We start from the raw sequence: 21,203 nt of genomic DNA, 5'->3' as shown, positions 1-21,203 counted from the left end.
AATATAGCCTTTGACAAAATATATATAACATTTATTGATACTGATACTAGTTGTGGCTGTTAATATTTGGTACTTAAACACGACACACTTCAAAAATCCAATAAGTAAATTAATTTTGGAGAAAATCATAAGAGAACAGTGTACCACAAATTGTCTTCATTTTTCTGCTCTTTCATTGTTATATAAAACCTAATTTTATACATCTTATATAGTGTTGTATATAGAGAACATAGGCTTTGTAATTAGGCAAACATAAGTTCAAATTCTGGCTTTATTACTAACTAGAGGACAGATGCATTGATTCGAACCGGTGGGGTCCCTCAGCCTGGCCTCCGGGGATCAGGCCAAAACCAGGCCTCCGACATCCCCCGAGGGGTCCAGGATTACGACAGGGTGGTTCTTGGGTGACGCACCCTGTAATCGGGCTCCATCCTATCTGGTTCTGGGTGTGTCATCTGAGAACCAAAGCTACCAAGTCACCACAGCTCGGCAGCTCCTGCATTGAGTGTCTGCCCCCTGGTGGTCAGTGCGCATCATAGCTACCGGTCGAATGGTTGAAGGGTCAGATGGTTGCTTAGGCTTTTATACATGTAGATTAATTTGTGACCTTGAGCAGGTGCCTAACATCTCTAATGCCAGATTCCTATTCTGTAAAATAGAGTGAAAAGCTACTTCAAACTTATTCATTCAAAATATTTTGAGAACTTTACAGCAGATAGAGTTCTAATTTTTAGAGATACATCACCTAGAAAGAATGAATGAATGAGCAGTATTAGGCACTGGGAATATAATGTTCAACACTCATTTCTCAGAGTGCTTACAGTCTGGTAGGTAAAAGCATTTATTATAATTAAACAAGTGCTTTCAATACATATTTATATTATGATTTAGTCAGTATAAGGCAGTGGTCGGCAAACTCATTAGTCAACAGAGCCAAATATCAACAGTACAACGATTGAAATTTCTTTTGAGAGCCAAATTTTTTAAACTTAAACTTCTTCTAATGCCACTTCTTCAAAATAGACTCGCCCAGGCCGTGGTATTTTGTGGAAGAGCCACACTCAAGGGGCCAAAGAGCCACATGTGGCTCGCAAGCCGCAGTTTGCCGACCACGGGTATAAGGCATAATAAAGTTCCCCAGGTGCTTTTGGTTGGATTTAGACCAAGGGTCTTTGCCAATGTATTTAAGGATCTTGAGAGGAGATCCCCTGGATTAAGGGCAAGGGCGGGCCATAAATCTAATGACCATGTCCTTATAAAATAAAGAAGAGGGGATCAACCGAGATATGGGGAAGAAAGCCATGTGACGATAGAGACAAGAGTTTGGAGTCAGGATGCCACAGGCAAGGAGCACCAGAAGCCAACGGAGCAGAAGAGTCATAAGAGGGTTCTACCCTAGTGCTTTCAGAGCAAGCCCTGCTGACAGCTTGGTTTTGGCTTTCTGGCCTCCAGATAGGTGAGAGTAAAATCTCGGTGTTCAAAGCCAGCATGCTTGTGGTAATTAGCTGCAGCAGGTCTAACAAATACTAATTGGTAGGGAATGTTGAAATCACAGACTTTAAATTGCGTGGTCTTGTTTTAGGGTAAGAATCACATGAGGCATTGTTCTCAAAATACAGGTTCCTGAACTCTAAGACCTGAATTGGAATCTTTGGGGGAGGAGCTTTGGAACTTGGGTGTCTTTATTAGTACCAAGCACAACAGGTGATTGCTATCCTCAAGCAAGAGGTTAGGGAAATGCTGACTTAGATCAAGGAACTAAAAGTTGCTTTTAATAATTTCTGCTGTGGCTTTCAATATGCTTTGCCAGGGCTTGCTTAACTCCCCACTTTTCTGCAGATAAAGCCTAATTAAGTATGTACAAAAGCCCTCTGTAAAAAGAAAAATGCAAAAGCATGGCACATACCTTCAAGAATACTAAGAAGACAACTTAACAGGAGCCTTCATACCATTTTAAACAAAAATAATAATAACGTTTAAATATAAAGGTGTGGGAAAGAACAGAAAAGAGACCATCTGGGATACAAAGCATAAATAAGCAGGACAAAGGCAGGATAAAGAGCTTCTGTTTCTTTGGTTTATACCTTTTTTTATGAAAATAATTATTGTCATATTGGAGGGTGAAAAACAAAGCTTTCAATCAAAGTAAATAGAGAAATTATCTCCATAGTAAGATAACTTATCAAATAATAAAGCATCAGACATTTTTGATCTCTAAATATTGACAGTCATTTTGGCATACGTGGAAGACAAGATCGATAAAGACTGGAAAAAGGTAAGTAAGTTGCCCTAATTTCAAAAATCAGTGAAAATTTGAAAACTGTGGAGAGGTGAAGTTTAGGTATATCTCGGACAATAGTTCTAGGATAAACGTGTTAACACATTTTGTCAGCATTTATAAATATACTCTTTGCTCATGAATAAAATAAAAACAAGACATGGCAAACCAACTCGACTTTTTTTGCTGATACAATGCTTCCCTAAGTATATATCATGAAAATGCAATGGAAGAGTATACCTGTGTTTCCGCAAAGTTTTTTAGAAATCTCATGATAAACAACAAGAAGAAAACACGTATGTAAGATGACAGTAAATTCCGATGAGTAGTTGGTTCAAAACTATATAGTTCTAATGGCTAGATCCGTTTTCCCCAGAAGGATGTTTGTAATGGCTCAGCAAAAGGGCCAGGACTGTGTCTCCACAGCTGTCTGCAGGGAGCTTTGCGGTGCCTTGAAGACAACCAGCCCTGCAACAATACAGGCAGACCACTCTCCAGCTGCCCCTCAACCATCCATTCTCTTGTCAACGTATCCAATTACTTAAGAACGACGTTTCTATATCAAGGGCCATCACCCAGAGTCTGTGTCATTGTGTTGCTGTGACAAAATGGTTGGGTCAGAGAAGGTATCTCTGTAGCTCTGAGACTTCAATGCCTGGTGATGCAGCGACTCACTTAGGCTTCACTGTTGGCCTTGACGTCCACAGGCCCTTGGTTTCCACTGGACACCAAGGGAAAATAGAATTGGGTGAGGGACCCTCCACCTAGACTCTTAAATGTAGCTTTTCTGCTGCTCTGAGAAATGCCTGCTAGGGATGACAGAGTTGTAAATTCAGAGAGGGGGTCAGAGATGCTGCTTTTATTACCCTCGTGTGACATTCCTCCAGTCCTCCACTGAGCTTCAGTGTTCTTTCTGTATGAAAGACACACTTTATAAAATGTGGCTACAATTTAAAAGCAAATATGGGACAATTAAATTTCACAATGTGGTCATAACCAGTGGTGCACTGAAGGTATTTTGTACTAGCTTGCAAGAGCTGAGTTTCAAATTTTCAAGGATTCTATGAGTCAGTTCTTAAGCACACAGCTATTATTAAAAAATAAGTTATATAAATTTACAATTCAGTAAATTATGTTGAAAACAAGAGCAATGAATCCTCAAGGTTCATAATTTCTTAATTATGTAGCTTCTAAGGTTATTTACATATATTGTATCCTTGTGGAAATAATGGGAACATAACATTATATTCTTGTGGAAATAATGGGAACATAACATAACAAAGGCCATATAATACAAATCCACAGCTAACATCTTACGCAACATGGCAAAGCAAAAATTGTAATTCTTAAGTCAGGAACAAACAGGGAAGTCCACTATTACTGCTCTTATTCAGTATAGTATTAGAAGTCCTAGCCACAGTAATCAGATAAGAAGAAATAAAGAGCATCCAAATAAAAAAGAAAGAAGTAAAATTGTCTTTATTTGCAGATGACATGATACTGTATATAGAGAACCCTAAAGATTCCACCAAAGCACTATTAGAACTAATAAATGAATTCAGCAAAGCAGCAGGATACAAAATATTCAGAAATTGGTTGCATTTTATATACCAATAATAAACTAATAGAAAAAAAGATAAAATATCTAAGAATAAATTTAATCCAGGAAGTAAAAGACCTTTATTTGGAAAATTCCTGAGACAGTGAAGAAAGAAACTGAAGACGATACAAATACCTGAATGAATATGTCATGCTCACGGATAGGAAAAATTAACATTGTTAAAATGTCCATATTACCTAAAGCAATCTATAGATTCAATGCAATTCCTATCAAGATACCAAAGGTGTATTTCACAGAACTAGAATAAAACTTCCAAAAATATATATGGATCCACAAAAGATTTCAAATAGCTATAGCAACCTGAGAAAGAAGAGTAAAGTTGGAGGTATCTAGCCACCTGATATCAAACTATACTACAAGACTATAATAGGCAAAACAGCATGGTACTGGTATGTAAACAGACACATATCAGTGGAACAGAATAGAGAGCCACAAAATAAACTCATGCCTACATAGTCAATTAATATATGGCAAAGGAGATAAGAGCATACAATAGGGTAAAGATGATCTCTTCAATAAATGGTGCCGGGAAAATTGAACAGATACATGCAAAAAGTTGAAGTTAGACCACCTTCTTAAACTATATACTAGAATAAACTAAAAATGGATTAAAGATTTAAATGTAGGACTTGAAATCATAAAACTCCTAGAAGAAAACATAAGCAGTAAACTCTCTGATATTACTCTTAGCAATATTTTTTCCTCGGGCATAGGACATAAGATTAAAAATAAATAAATGTAACTTCATCTGTGTAAAATATTTTCACACAGCAAAGGAAACCATCAACTAAATGAAAAGACTATCTCCTGAATGGGAGAACATACTCACCCAATGACACATCTGATAAGGTGTTAATATACAAAATTTATAAAGAACTCATATAATTCAACACACAAAAACAACCAAACAATGCAATTAAAAAATAGACAAAGGATCAGAATAGACACTTCTTCAAAGAGGACATACAGAATGCCAAAAGACCTATAAGAAGATGTTCAGCATCACTAATTGTCAGAGAAATGCAAATGAAAACCACAATGAGATATCACTTTACACCTGTCAGAATGGCTATTATCAATATATCAACAAACAACAATCGTTGGCTATGTTGGATCCATTTGTTTTAGCCTAGGAAATGGTACTGCCCCATGAATAGTATATATTCTGAAGTTATCATATATATATGAAATAACTTAAATATATGAAAGATATATTTAGGCCCCAAAGGCTTGCTGATTTGTCAACACAGGAATAGCCCTTTGGGAGAGATTATAGTGATAGAATCTGCCATCTGACCCAGGATCTACTAATACCATGTTCACTCACAACTTACCACAAGACGCCGTTTCATCTGTCTTGTCACCACAGTCATCTTCCCTGTCGCACAGCCATGCTCTGGGAATGCAGCGCCCGTTTCCACAAGAAAACTGGTCCACCTGGCATGTTCTGGCTACGATGGTCAATTAATTTGCAAAGAATAAATTTAGAGGAGTTTTAAACAACATGAAAGATACATCATTCAATATCCCTTTCACATATAAGATATTATATTGCCATAGTAGATAAAATATTTTGAAAGTAAATTTTTATTTAATTTATGACAATGCTAGCTTGCTTGTCTTCTCTAAAGTTCACATGCTTATGAATATATGATTGAATTAAATTTCATCCAACTTTTAATTTAAAGAAGAATAAACCAAGGCAACATTTGCAGTAACGTAGGAGGAAGGTTTGAAAACTATCTCAGGATACCTAGTTTCTAACCATAGAGTCAGAATTATCCTTTTCCTCTAACATCTTAATGCATTTATTTCATGATCTTTAAGTGGTCCAATATGCAGAGAGCAAGAATTCAGAATATATATTTGAAATATACATTGAGACCTAAGATGGATTTTTTAACTCACTTTTCAGTACAGGTATATAAAAATGTATAATCTTTTAATCAAAGTACTAGTATATTAATGAACTGTGCTTTGGGCTTCCTTGAGGGTTTCAATGAATACACACATGGAACTTTGCTTTCTACATTAGCCTAAGGCAGGTATTTAAAACTATTCCATTAAGAGGTTATGTTCTACAAGGAGTTTGATTACCTTTTTCTCCTACAATCAGGTCAACTTTTGAAAATACAAAAGCCTACATAGCGTCCCTCTTTCCCAAGGCCTTACGTTGTTACATTAAGTGTTTTATTTTCTTTTTCTTTTTCTTTTTTCTTTTGACCCTCTAAGTCACAAATATGTCTTTCTGATTACCAGTATCTCATCCATTATTTCTTTTTATTGGACCAGAGAAAACAGATGAAAACGTTGGGAAGGATGTACTTAAACTTATTAGTATTGGGGTTAGATGAAGAGAGGACAGATAAGGAATAATTCAGTTATGGGCCTTTGTGGCTATGATAAGAGAACATTATTTAGATTACATGTACATTTCCTCTTGTTTCCTGAGCTTGAGAATCATAAGGATGTGTTTCTTATTCTCCACAACACAGTGTCAACTTAGGTACTAATTATTGGTATAAAATAGAGTGACTCAAAGCCAAGTCATCCAAACACACTAAAATGGGTTTCTAAAATCTGGTTTTCAGAGATCATTTAAAATAATTTCTTAAAAGCCATACCCTAGTTATTTCCTTTTAAGCAAAGTATACCTGCAATCTAGAGATGTATATTCTTTGTTAGTGAATACTTTAAAGGTTCCTAGAGAAAAACAAATGAAAAAAAAATTTACTGGCTTGATTTGATATAGTGAATTGGATATACCATTTCTGTTCTCAGTGTTTATAAGTAGGAATACCAGAAAATTTATTATATATTAAAAACTATATTATATATACTTGCTTTCTTATGTGGATAAGGGTCCTGAATCAAATATTTGATGTAATATCAGATTTTTCCTTTTTTACATATTAATTGCTATATACTAATAAATTTTCAGTATCCCAACAAACATGTATGCTGCTGAAGTTTGCAATGTTGAATTTCAAGTGGAATTAAATATTTCTATGTTGTCTCATTTGGCCAATTCTACAGATATTATATTAAACTAGGAGCCCGTTGCACGAAGTTTCGTGCAATAGACTTTTCCTTCACCTGGCTGCCGGCACCAGTTATCCGCCAGCAGCAGTTTTCCTCTGGCCACCCGCCGATCAGAGCGCCTCCCGCCAGTATGATCGGCCACCCCGAGAGGAACTCTGATCGGGAGGTGCTCCGATAGGGTGGGTGGCCAGAGGAAAACTGCTGCTGGTGGAAAACTGGTGCTGGCAGCCACGCAATCCGCAGTTCCGCCACCAGCGTCTTCCGCAGCGCCGGCCTAAGCAGCGACGGCCGTTTAAGCCGGGGGGAGCGGGGGGCGGGGACTCGCTAGTCCCCGCCCCCCGCTCCTACCACCAGCCAATCGGCCACCCTGAGTCCCGCCCCCCGCACCTCCAGCCGGCCCAATCGTGGGCGTAGCGGAGTGATGGTAATTTGCATATTACCATTTTATTAGGTATGATGATTATTCCAACATTTAGATTAAATCAACAAAGTCCCTAGGTAATTTTAATTCCACTATGCCTACTTGAAAAAACAACAACACACATATATATTTGTATTAGCTAGAGAAAGAGGAAGATGTTGGCATTAATTTACTTGTTGGTAAGGGGAGGGCATAGAGGTATGAGAAAGATTAAAATTTGTTTACACATCTTTGTATTGTTCTCTGGTTGCAGTAGATACTTTTTAACTTTTGAGTGTTAAGATACATTTAATGGGAGTTTCCCCACCCCCCACCCCCCTACTTCAAGTCCTCTTCTCTTCCATCTTTCCTCCTTCTTTCCATTGTTCCTCCTCCCTCCCTTCCCTCTTTTATTTCTTCCTCTCTCCCACCCTACCTCTTTTTCTCTTGCTCTCTCCACTTTTTCTTTCCTATGTCTCTCTTTTGCTTTTTAATACCCTACCTATTTTATTTCTTAATTACTTATTGTTTTCTTGCTTTAAAGAAAAATATATTATCACAGATTTTATCTCCATTAAATTCTAATTGATCCATAGTAAGAATATATTAAACTTTCTAATGCAATATTCTTTTATTTGATGTTCTTATGCCCCTGTATTCTCTCCTGCTCCTTTAGGTTTAATTCTGGCAAACCTTTCTTTTGTTAGGAATGCTATAGTGATGAGAAAGGACAATGAGGAAGAATTCCTAAGAGCCTGGTGTCACCTCATTAACTCTGAAGCTTGAAAAACTGCTATAAACTATTACTGCAGAGTATTTACTGGCTTATCATTGAAGGATAGTATGCCCTGAAAATATATGAATTCATTGTCTATTCTAATCTTAGAGAAAATGAGCTGTTTAGTTTACTGAGAAAATTGAGCTGATCTCAGAGGAGAAAGACATTTCATTTCATAAATCTACAAGTACTGTATGCCCTTATGATATAATCACATTGACTAAATTAGCACTTTCTAACTACTTGATTTGTAACAAGAAGACACAACCTGCACTTTTCCGTTCTTGTTCCCATCAGATCTAAGTTAGTTTGGAGGTGAGATTAGCAGGGCTGCCCCAGAAGACTCTAATTTTGCAGCAAATGCTGCTCTAATGAAGAGGAAATTTACACCTCCTCAGTGGAATTGCTTATCCAGCAGAGAACCAGAAATTCATTGTCACAATGTGAATGTTTTCTCCTCATCACTAATTATGCTTCTTATGCAGCCATGTAGCAGTGAGAAATCCCACAATGTAAAGGTGCAATAAGGAGGAGGAGAACAGAATTTAACACATTATTCTTAATCCATACCTTTGCTGTATTTTAATCAGATCATTCTATTTAAACAAAACCTGTTATATCAAAACTAGAGGCCTGGTGCACAAAATTTGTGCACAGGCTGAGGGTGTCCCTCAGCCTGGCCTGCACCCTCTCCAATCTGGAAACCCTTGGGGGATGTCTGACTGCTGGTTTAGGTCTGATCCCTGCCAGCCTGATTGCCCCCTAACCGCCTCTCACAATCCAGGACCACTGGTTCCTAACCGTTCGCCTGCATGCCTGCCTGATCACCCCTAACTGCCTCTGGCTGCTGGCCTTATCGCCCCCTAACCGTTCCCCTGCCAGCCTGACCACTGCCTAACTGCTACCCTGCCAGCCTGATTACCCCCAACTGCCGTCCCCTGCAGGCCTGATCGCCCCCCCTAACTGCTTGCTCCCCTGCTGGCCTGATTGTCCCTAACTGCTTGCTCACCCCTAACCACCTCTGCCTCAGCCCCCGCCAACATGGCTTTGTCTGGAAGGAAGTCAGATGTCTGGAAGATGTCTGGTCAACCCAGTATAATTAGCATATTACCCTTTTATTAGTATAGATTCTTTCTTTATCTCATATAACAAAGTCTGACTTTTTAATACATCAGTTTTTTTTTTATTTGTTTGTGTGTTTTTTTTACAGAGAGGAAGGGAGAAGAAGAGGGATAGAGAGTTAGAAACATCAATGAGAGAGAAACTTTGATTCAGCTGCTTCCTGCCCACAATCAAGGTACATGCCCTTGACTGGAATCGAACCTGGGACCATTCAGTCCGCAGGCTGATGCTCTATCCACTGAGCAAAACCGGTCAGGGAACATCAGATTTTCTTAATGCAACTATATCTGTCCAGTTTTAGTTCTTTCAAAATTTGAGGTGTATGTAAGGAGAACAGATATTATGTAATCTAACCAGAGTTCTATACTATGGGAAAATGCTGGTCTGAATTGCATAGAATTGAATCCAAGGATCTTCAAGGTTACTATGAGGAAAAAAAGAATTTCAAATCTAACTACTTCTCATCTTTGTCTTCTGGGTCTCCCTCATAAGTAGACAAAACTTTTTTGTGTGTGTTGAGGGAGAACAACTAACTAGCCCCTGACTGTTAGCTTTCTTCTGCCCATTGTGTCCATGCTGGTTCCTCTTTCAGGTACACTCTCCAACCCTCTATCCTTTTTTCTCTTCACCCCCTTCAATCTATGCTGATCAACCTTTTACTTTTCTAGTAAAACATTTCAATTACCTGAAAAAATATAAGAAATAATATCAATAACACCTGTTTGCCATCATATAGTTATATCAAATCTGAATATAATATTTTTATATACTTGCTACAAATTATTTTATTTAGGAGAAAAATCACAGTTACTTTTGAAGTCCCCTATGTAATCATTTTCAATCACATGCAATCTCTTTCTTTCTTTCTAGAGGTTATAGCTATTCTTAATTTCTCTTTTTTTTCCCCTAGACATACTTTTTAAAATCCTATCCTTACCAATTTATATATCAATGAACACATATAAAATTGTTTTGTATTTTTATACTTCATAGAAATGGTATTTAATTATTCATATTTGGCAACTCATTTGTTTTTTTTAATTGTTTTTGAAATTCATTATTATTGATATTTGAGTTCTAGTTTATTAATTTTAAATATTAATATCATTCCACTATGGAAATATAACACAATATATCTATATATTCTCCTGTAATGAGCATTTGAGTTGTTTTTTTGTTTTCAGTATTGCCAGCATTAGGGGAATGGAAATTTTATTCATGCTTCCTTGTGCATAGGTATTAGACTATTAACCTAATTTTGGAATTACAGACATTTATTTGATTTGGCTAAACTGATTTCCAGTGTAGAAAATCACCAAGAGTGTATGACAGTTTTGTTTTGTTTTTTAACCCACAATCTTGGCAATGCTTGGTTTTATAAAACGTATTTTTCCTAATTAAATGGCTTTCATTGTTATTTAGGCATTATTCTTATGTGTTTTTAAAGGCCTTGCTTGGACATCACCTCCTTCAAGCCTTCCAAGACATCCAAAGACTACATTGGTTGCTCTAATGTGCTCTCTTATGGTTCAACTTAGCACCGTGAATACTGCATTAGAAAAACCTGTTTACATGTCAATCTCACCATCTTCATTCTTAGCTTCTTAAGGAAAAGTATTGTGTATTTTTCCTCATCCTATCTCCAGTGTCATGGTTAATATTTATTGAATTAATAGATTTGTGAGGCAGAAATCCCAAAGGAACAAAATAGGAAATTAGTTTCTTGTAGGAAAGGATTTTCCTTTAGATATAAAGTAGTAACAATGCTAATGGCTACAGTACAGTGGATTCAATTACAAAATAACCCCCCTCTGGGAAATCTTTTATCCAGGATACATGTCCGTGTATATACCTATACTGAGAACTATATAGAAATGACTCAGCCAGGGAACATATCTACTGAATGTACCATTTTTCCAATATGATGAGCAATGTGACCTATTTATTTATTTTTGTAAAGCAAAATGGAAATACATTTTAACAAGACAACTTACTTAGTTTTCAAAGCTAATAGGTACATTTATTTTTCTCTTTATTCTTTTTATTCAATTTCTTGAGGCGCATAGTGATCAAAATACCTGTTATGAATATACTGACAAGAAAACCTAGTACTGAGAGGTGGTACTTAAAGTATGGCCATTACTTAAATTGGCACTTGAAGTGTAAGAAAGTTGTGTGCTATCTCCTTGTGCATTAAAGGTCTAGAAAGTCTTAGAAATCTTACTAATTGGGATGGATTGCTGCATTTGCTATCATATGCAGAATTTTCACTTTTACTACTATACATAGCTAGTTAACCCAAAATACTTCTTTAAAAAGCATGTAGAAACAAGAGGATTTAAAAAATCAAATAGGCCCTAGCTGGTTTGGCTCAGTGGATAGAGCGTCAGCCTGCGGACTGAAGGGTCCCAGGTTCAATTCTGGTCAAGGGCACACGCCTAAGTTGCGGGCTTGATCCCCAGTAGGGGACGTGCAGGAGGCAGCCAATCAATGATTCTCTCTCATCATTGATGTTTCTATCACTCTTTCCTCTCCCTTCCTCTCTGAAATCAATAAAGATATATTTTAAAAAATCAAAAACCAAATAGTTCTGTCTCAGTGGTTGAGCTTCAACCTAAGAACTAGGAGGTCAAAGTTCAATTCCCAGTCAGGGCACATGCCTAGGTTGCGGGCTTGATCCCCAGTTGGCATGCAGGAGGAAATCAATCAATGATTTTATCTCATCATTGATCTCTCTTTCTCCCTCTCTCTCTCTTTCTCTCCCTTTCCCCCCCCCTTCCTCTCTGAACTCAATAAAAATATATTTTAAAAATCTAATAGAAATAAAGGAGACATGACATTATGAAGAAAGTCAGCAATACTTTTTATTTTAAGGTGAAAGCAAATCTATCTGTTTAGGATGTAATAACAGACTCTGATTTCAATCTGAACCTTAAAAGAATAATAACTGCACTGGCTTAGAAAGATATTTCACTGTAATTATAATAAAAGGCTACCAGGCCAAAGTTAAATTGACCAAACCTAAAATTCTAGCTAATCCTCAGGATGATATCATTTGATAAAAGGATCAATGGTCTTGAAGAAAGAATTCATGGATTGATTTTCCCTTAAATTCTAACTAATGATGTGAGTTAAGACAAGTCCCTTCTTTCATGCCTTCATCTATGAAATTAATGGGCTTGAAGGCAGGAGCCTAGAACAAGTCTCTAGAGGTCCTTATTCAATCAGAATGTCTTTTGTAAAACAACTTTATAAGACACACAAAATATCTTAAAAATGATCAGTTACTCTAAAATATTAGACTACGCTTTTAATCAAGGAGCAACAGAATAACTAGCCCATGGATCCTCAGCAAACAGGTCCCTATGGAAAAAACAAGAATTCAAAACAAGGCTTTTTAACCTCTGGGTCTTTTCTTTATAGGCTTCCTCATGAGTTTTCACTAATATATTATAGTTATTATTTAGTAATGCTTATTTTGGCAAAGAGAGGAGGTGAGGTGGTTGATATAATTTGATGTCGCTGTGTGTAATGATTGAAAAAAAACAGCTTTTACTGATCATATCAATATGAAGCATCAAATGTACTACCTTTTTTTCATTGTTTATAGAGAATCACTAGGCTGCTGCTAGTCAGTATCATTTTTCAACATTTATCTGACTAATAGTGACCTTTCTGCCACTCCATTGTAACCTGTATCACAGATTGTATATTCCTATTCCACAGAATCTGGCTAGGGATTCAAAGATTTATTAAAATGGGATACATTATATGGAAATATAAATAGGCTTAGTGACGGTGGGACTTCATGGGGGGAAAAAAATCTTAACCTACATAAATAATGTGCCAAGAACAGAAACTAATCACAGAGGAATTCTATAGCAGACTAAATAAAATATATAAATTATTATTTCAATGTAAAAAAAAAAATTCTCCTTGTGAGTGGCCTACATCCCAGCATGCTAACAAACCTCAACCTCCCCTGCCAAGTAAGATTTAGTAGGGACGAGTCTTGTGCAACTAGTGTATCACCAGTCAACCCATATGGGTAGAGAAAGTGCCAAATTACTTTGAGAGCAGAGTCATGCCCAAAGATTAACTAAAATATCATTTGTATCCTAGGTTTTATGGAATTAAGTGTTGAATTCATTTACTATTCTAATAATCAGAACACGACATTAGGAAAGTTCACTTTAGTTCAAAGCACTGACCTGCATTTTTATGGAGATTAACTTTGGAAGAGATTTATGTAACAGTATATATCCCAGCAAATGGTTACCTGCACAAGTTTGATTGGATTCGTCTTCATTGCTCCCACAATCATTAGCTCCATCACAAAGCCATCTCTTGGGGATACAGCGATTGTTTTTGCATTTAAATTGATCATCAGGACAGCTATGATTGGCTGGGATAGAGGGTGGAGGGAGAGTAGAAGAAAGTTTAATGATATGAAATTGATAAAATAATGACTAAGTTAGAATTATGGAAAGGTTATAGTAATTGTAATATTAGAGTACAATAAAGTAATAGCTTCTTTCATTCAGTGTCTCATATTTATCAAAACTATTACTATTCAAGGCTTGTTTAAAATATAATAATTTAATAGAAGACATCAATTAATTAAATCTCATATAAAAGTAAATATATTTTTCATGTCTTCACTAAAACCAACTATATTACTGACTTTGGTTTTCCATCCCTTAACACAACAGGTAACTAAATTTCAGAATTTTTTTTTTTTTTTACCAACCTCAAACTTTAATGTGAAATATAGGAAATATGCATCAAATAATTTAATCTATAATAATAAAAGGGTAATATGCTAATTAGACCAGACATCCTTTCTGGCATCATTCCAGATGTCCTTCCAGATGAAGCCAGGGCAGAGTGAAGCCTGGGTCCCTGGTACCTGCCGGTGGCCAGAGGGAAGCAGCCCAGGTCCCAGTTGCTGGAGGGAAGCTGGTGCTGGCAGCCAGGGGAAGGAAGTCCTACTCTTGCACAAATTTTTGTGCATCGGGCCTCTAGTCATATATAAAAGTACATTTTTAAAACCACACATTAACTAAAGTAGTTCTTGAAATATTAAATAAGCCTATTTTTTGTTATGCTTTGTCCAACATTTCTTGAGACTGGAAGAAAAGTATCAAAAAAGAAGAAAGCAAAGCATCAGCTGGGACCTAGAATTGGCTAAATATGAGGTCCTGCATAATTTTAATAACAAAACAGATCACTATGAGTTTCCTCTCCTAGTACAAACAAACATGCAACCACCAAATATACTTGAGGACAACACCAATCCTTATATAGGAAGCTGTACACGGCTGAAGATTTAGCCTCTAATATCTAAGCACAACAGGGGGCTATCTTAAAGTTAAACTAATGTGACTATTTTTCCTGCATTCAGGAGGTGAAATTCCTAACTGAATTGGCATGCTCTTTAATATTTGTTTTAAAACTTCAACATCCTTTTTGAAGTAATTTTTTTAAGCCTAGTAGTTGTACTCTGTATAATAAAAATAAATTCTGGCATTCCTTATACTTAGAATTTAAAAAATAGCTGTTTTATCATGCTGTTACAAAGCAAATGTATGCCTTTCCAGCCAGTTTTTAAACACTTTTTCTTTAAAGTAGCTTTGGTGATAAAGTGATTTTATCACTTTTTAGAAACTTTCTATTCATGTTTATTTTTTAAAAAAGGCGAAAAAGCTTTATGTTGTCTGGCATTTGATCATATTACCATTCTCTACTCACTTCAGGGATGTGAGCCAAAATAGCTACTCATGAGAATAAAAGTAATCTGATATATTAGGGTATCTGAAAGTACTAAGATTATGCGTAAGCATTTCATTGAAGCTTGATCAGTGACCTTTGCAATTTTCATCAGTAATGTAAATCAGAGTTCAAAATGAAGGGGCAAATATAATCCATAGTTTTGTGAGTTTGAGTTGGGATTCAAGGTGAAAGGTTATGAGTATTTAAAATCTAAAATAATTCCATGAAATGAATTACATAGTTCTGGAATATTCACCATGGAACCCCAGAAATAAAATGCTGCTCAGAATTGCTGAAATACTTAGAGATTACACCATATTGCTGGAAGCTGACCACAGGTGTTTAGTTTATTGTTGCCCCATTTACTTAGTCATTTATTAATCCACTAGTAGACCTGCGCACGAATCCGTGCACCAGTAGCTCTCTGTGGGGCCTGGCTGCTCCGCGCCTGCTGCCCAGAGGCTCTCCGTGGCCCAGAGGCCTGTCTGTGGCCGGGTGTGGAACGCTTGCCTCATTGCCACGGCGACAAAGCAAGCATTCTGCCAAGCCACTCACGCTACCTGGTCTCAGCAGCTGCCCCCTGTCCCCCCGGAACTGGGGAACTCTGGCAGGGCTGAGAGGACTGGGCGCCGCCATCTTGTGGCTATGGGCGCTGCCAACGTTGTGACGGTGTGATGGTTAATTTGCATAATACCCTTTTATTAGATAGGATGTGCTAGATGTTGTGTTAGACTAAAAAAGATGCTTCAATAAAATGTGTCTCCTCATGAAGAAATTCACCTATTAGATGCACCATAGAATTAAGCATACAATTGCACTGAGCTGTGGAAACTGCCATGGTAAAGGAATATATAGGAGATATTTAACTCAGAGCTATACTGAGAATAGATTATTTTGGTGTTCAAAAAGGACTTCTCTATGGAAGTAATGGAAAACGATGGTGAATTCCACTGCTAGAAACAGAGAGTGCATGAATGTCACAGGGGAGAGAAAATTACCTTTTTTTAGAGATCTACTTGTAGTTCAACTTGATAAGGACAAAAGGTTAAGTGGATTCATGAAAGACATTTAAGGCTAAAAATGTAAAGACAGGATATAACATAAAGTGTCTTATATTTAAGTCAATGAATTTTAGAATTTAACTTGATTATGTAGTTACTAAAATATCAAGACTAGATTTCAGCATTTATTTATTTATTTTTTAAATATGTTTTATTGATTTTTAACAGAGAGGAAGGGAGAGGGACAGAGAGTTAAGAAACATTGATGAGAGAGAAACGTTGATCAGCTGCCTCCTGCATACCCCGGACTAGGGATGTGCCTGCAACCAAGGTACATGCCCTTGACCAGGATCGAACCTGGGACCCTTCAGTCCACAGGCCGACGCTCTATCCACTGAGCCAAACCAGTTAGGGCTAGATTTCAGTATTTAAATGTCACTCTGAAAGTAGTGTGGAAAGTGGGCTTTAGTTAAGGAGGGATTCTGGTGGGAATAATAGCAGGGCACTTACTGAATTAATCTAAGATAGGAGTCTAATTTAGTCAGGGAAGTTGAGAGGAGGTAAAGATAAAACATTAATTATTTAGGAGGTAAAAGAGAGAGGATTCTTTGATAGAATTTAATATGGACCATGAGTGAAGTAGAAGACTCCAGGAAAAGCCCATGATGTAGGCTTGGGTGATGAGGCAGTACATGATGAAAATAAGAGAAAAATACTGACAAGCAATTTTAATGCTACATTTAATGGTACAAATATAATACTCCTGTGTATTCAAAAGGAAACATGTTTGTGAGTTGGTGAAAAGAACAATCTCATAAATAGAAGCACGGAACTAAGGCTAAAGCATGAATATTGTGATGAACTATCTGTACTCTGAACAGACACTGACTACTTAGGGAGCTGATATGTAAGGAGTATTCATTAAAGCCATGAATAAACACAGTGATTTAGAAGAAATGAGGCAGCTAATTTAATCAATAAATAATACATCATTTGTGTAAAATAAATAGGAAAAAACACACCTGTACTCTTACGTAAAAATGCTTCTTTCACTCCAAAATTTTGGCTAATTGTATCAACTATTATTTAATATTTTATTTGTAGTTTCACACTTTATAGTATAGATATTAATGAGTTTGAAAATAAGAAATGCATAATATTGCAGTCAGACCCATGTTTGGAAATTAAAAGAAAGTAGTGCTACGTTGTATTAAAGACAGTTTATGTATTAAGCATTTATGCACAATTTGAAAATATCTTTTAAAGTCCATATTCTTGGGTTTTGTACCAAAGCACAGATAGTTTCATGATATAGATGCCCAGACCAACTTTATTCAATCATAACTACAGATTTTAAAACTTTATGTTTATATTCTTGGTTAAAAAGAAAAAGAAAAATGGAGATTTGTCAATTAACTCACAATTAGATCAGCCACTTTAACCTGGAAATGTCTTTAATTAAAGTTATGAAACAAACATACTTTTTAAAAATGTATCTAAGTCAAATCAAGAGAAGAAAGATGCATATGTCCAGCACATACCTCTCTCTCTTCATATAAAAATATTTTATATCTCTCAAAACCACTCAGGTAGTGAGTGCAATCAAATACATTGTCAAAACATTATTTAATGTGCTTCTCAAAGAGTTTCTTTTATGTATGTGGGACATTTCATTATCCCTACAAAAACATGAAACTATTTCTATTGCAGCAAATGATAGATAACTAAAAATAAGCCAAACAGGAGAAAAATCAAATCTTTCTTTACTATCTGAGTGCCCCATATGTGTTTCCTACCATGTATTGAGGCAGTCAAGTTAGGGAATAACATTCTGCAAACCCATGTCTGTCTCCTTGGCTCTCCTCCAAGGCTTAGTTGCCAAGGAGCAATGGAGTGGCTCGTGACCCTCTGTACCACTAATTATTTCCTGAGGGAGTTTAAACTGATTTTCCACATCTTTAAATTCAGAGATCCGGAGGGGTCTCCTACAGTAACATCCTGGCAATGGCGTGGTGGTGCCGCAGTGCAAATGGGAAAGGAGAGGACTTCTGCATCAACCGAAATGATAATGTTAAAGATGGGGCAGGATGAGAAAACCAGCACCTTAAAACTATACAAAGGATGACTGAGTAAAAAACAAACAGTTCAACTTGTATCAAATATATTTTTAGATTTTCACAAACTATTTTCAGAGTTCACACACTTAAAGAGTCAGGAAGATTTAATATTACGTAAACGAGAACATACAGCAATTCTCTGAATCTTCATCACTTCCGTCTAGACAGTCATCATCACCATCACATTTCCACCGAGCTTGGATGCAGTGTTTATTCTTGCAACGAAATTCTCCAGCTTTACATACGTGAGGTAATACTTCTCCAGGATTAACTAGGTTACAAAAAATCCAAGGTGTATGAACAATACTGGCTCTATTGATTCGTTAAAATGCTATAATAACTAAATACTGATGCATTTTATTTTATGGAAAATATAAAAACATGCTAGCATTGTAGTGACACCAATCTCTGGAAATGAGAAAAATTTAAGTTTTTCTGATGATAATTATTCTACTAAAATGTTTAAAGATGACCAAAATAACAATAACAACAACAACAATAATAATATACCACATTATATTTGGTTGGGTTTTTACGTTGAGTTTTTAGTTTTACTTTTTAGAGGGCTTTCATTCATAATCTCAGTTGATCACTACAACAACCTGTACAGTAGGCCTGGCAAATAATTTTAGCATCTCCATCTTATAGATCACTATGCCAACAATTAATGAAAGTGTAATGACAGGCAGTAGCACACATCATTGATAACTGCATTTACTTCGTTAGTCTCTAGGTGGAAGAAAAACTCAGGTCTGGTGAAGTATTAAAGAAAGTGGTAAGTTAATCAAAACAATCTCATTATGCATCGGAATTCTATGCCGCGCCTTTCTCCATATATTTCATACCCTTTCATCAAATGTTAGGAATTCAGTTAATTGGGATTTATTCACGAACTAAAAGTGTTAGTATTCTTCTGTTCTCCCTGAGTGGATTCAGCAGAGTCTAGGAAGAGAAGGGAACATGTGGCGATAGTAACAGTAAATGATTTGTGTTTCACAGACTGAAACAGCGTTGAATTACTAAAAGCTGGTTTATTCATAGGAAAAGCACAGCTGATCTTTCTTTTCCAGTTCTAATGGCTTTCAACTTTACTTTGGATAACGGGTTTGAACTGATGAACTGTCACAAAACCTATAAACAAGAGACATGGAGAGAAAAATAAGAGATGTGGAGAGAAAAAATGTGGCATTTCCAGAACACTTGGTGTTAGCACTGTCTTAATCTTTGTGTTTTCCCTGCTGCAAAGCACGGGAGAGGGACTGTGACCTGCCGGGTAACGGCAGAGAATCTGCTTCAGAGAGATGCAGCAAAGCACACACGTGTGTTTGTGGGGCCAGAAAAAAAAAAAGAACTGCCTAATAAATTCATATGCTTACGTACAGTCTCACGGGTAAAAAAATAGGTAGTATGGTAAACGAAATATTCAGTTAGAACAAAGGTAATGTGTGTTTCTTCTGTCCCTTCCCTCTCAGACAGCAGAGACCGTATGTGGGAACTGACAGTAATTTTTCCTCCCTGTTTAATCTTTTTTAATAACAAAATGCTGTACCAGCAAGTTCTCTAGTGATGTCATTTCTGTGAGGTCACTTTAAATAACAAATTTTGTGGTGTGTGTGTGTGTGTGTGTGTGATGCCCAAATAGGAAATGACAACAATATAAAAACAAAAAGGGAAGATGACTGGGTCTCCTACTCAGCCCCTACTGGGGGGCCTTTTCCTACCACAGCAGGGCGTGAGGATGAGAATCTAAACAAAGGGAAAGTGCACTCTGGGATATGTCTGCCCATCTCTAGCATCAAGCTTTTCTCTCAACAATCTGTAGAATTGATCACTAATAACATGCACATTTTCCTTACTTTGGGTTTCAAGTCCGCTCAATTAGACCCTCAGATCATTGAGGGTGGTATAGTTTCTTTTGAATGCATTAAATCTCACTTTAGAACTGGGCACTTAAGGAATAGTAGTTTGACTAATTTCTTCTCTATAATCATCCAGACTAAATTTTCTTAGAGGTTTTTTTGTTTTTTAATTCCAGTTAAACAAGAAAGTTTATGTATATGTCTTGTGTAAGCTTTTATCCTGGTTTGAGATGTGATCAGCTTCCTTTCCCATTTAAGTTTTTAACTTGAACATTTTCTCTATTCTCTCTATAGTTGACTTCAAAAAAGATAAGTCAATTCCATTGCTTCATATCGTAAGAACTGAAAAACCCAAGAAACCATCAGTTCTCCTCTGATAACAATTCCACCAATTTTAAAAGCTTGGCTTTCATGTGGCTATTTAAAGAATAACCCAATCCACATAAAAAATATCCAAATACAAGAGTGAAAGTAAAATTGCTTCTGAACAATTACATCTCTATTAAAGAAAAGAAAAAAATGTCTAGGGAAAGACAAACTACCTAAGCAAATTGATATTTAAAACTAAATATTATTTAACATAATCAACCTAGACATCGAGTTTTTGAGTCTACTTAGAGTTCAAATGTTTTTCAAATGATATTTAGGTCATTATGGAATGAATGCAAATAGGCAGATTTTCCAAGTTTCTTTTAAACATGGTTTCAAATATATGTAGTTGATTATTTTTAAATGATGTTTTCTAATACAAAGGTGGAAAGTTTTGAAAATAGATGACAATATCTATAAGTTTCATTTTCATTTTTCATAACAAGATATGAATAATTGCTTGAAACAGAGTAGAACTAACATCTTGAGTTCATTTCATCATTTTTATATTTACTGTGTTTGATATAGATGTATATAAATATTATTAATATAGTTCAATATTGCTGTAACAGCAATTAGACATTGCTTATACCTGTAACAACAAATTATGAAATATATAAAATATATTTGACATTTTAAAAATATATTTTTATTTATTTCAGAGAGGAAAGGAGAGGGAGAGAGAGATAGAAACATCAATGATGAGAGAGAATCATTGATCGGCTGCCTTCCACATCCTACACACTGGGGATCAAGCCCACAACCCAGGCATATGCCCCAACTAGGAATCGAACCATGACCTCCTGGTTCATACTAGTAGGTCGACACTCAACCACTAAGCCAC

The 21,203-nt window shown here is 36.3% G+C and overlaps 1 protein-coding gene across 1 annotated transcript in view; it reads right to left on the bottom strand.

Moving 5' to 3' along the window:
• LRP1B (LDL receptor related protein 1B) overlaps window positions 1-21,203 on the bottom strand; it is a 1,721,287-nt gene that overhangs the window by 677,649 nt on the left and 1,022,435 nt on the right. Inside the window, exons 16-18 of the mRNA XM_079782447.1 lie at window positions 18,262-18,402; window positions 13,521-13,646; window positions 5,234-5,350 (exon numbers count right to left, since the gene is read on the bottom strand). Coding sequence (XP_079638573.1) covers window positions 5,234-5,350; window positions 13,521-13,646; window positions 18,262-18,402 — 384 coding nt within the window. The remainder of the gene's footprint in view (window positions 1-5,233; window positions 5,351-13,520; window positions 13,647-18,261; window positions 18,403-21,203) is intronic.

This window comes from Cnephaeus nilssonii (assembly GCF_951640355.1).
Source record: "Cnephaeus nilssonii genome assembly, chromosome: 10".
In the NCBI taxonomy this organism is placed as follows: Eukaryota; Metazoa; Chordata; class Mammalia; order Chiroptera; family Vespertilionidae; genus Cnephaeus; species Cnephaeus nilssonii.
The sequence above is the reverse complement of the archived record's forward strand: the minus strand, read 5'-3'. Positions and strand labels throughout refer to the sequence as shown.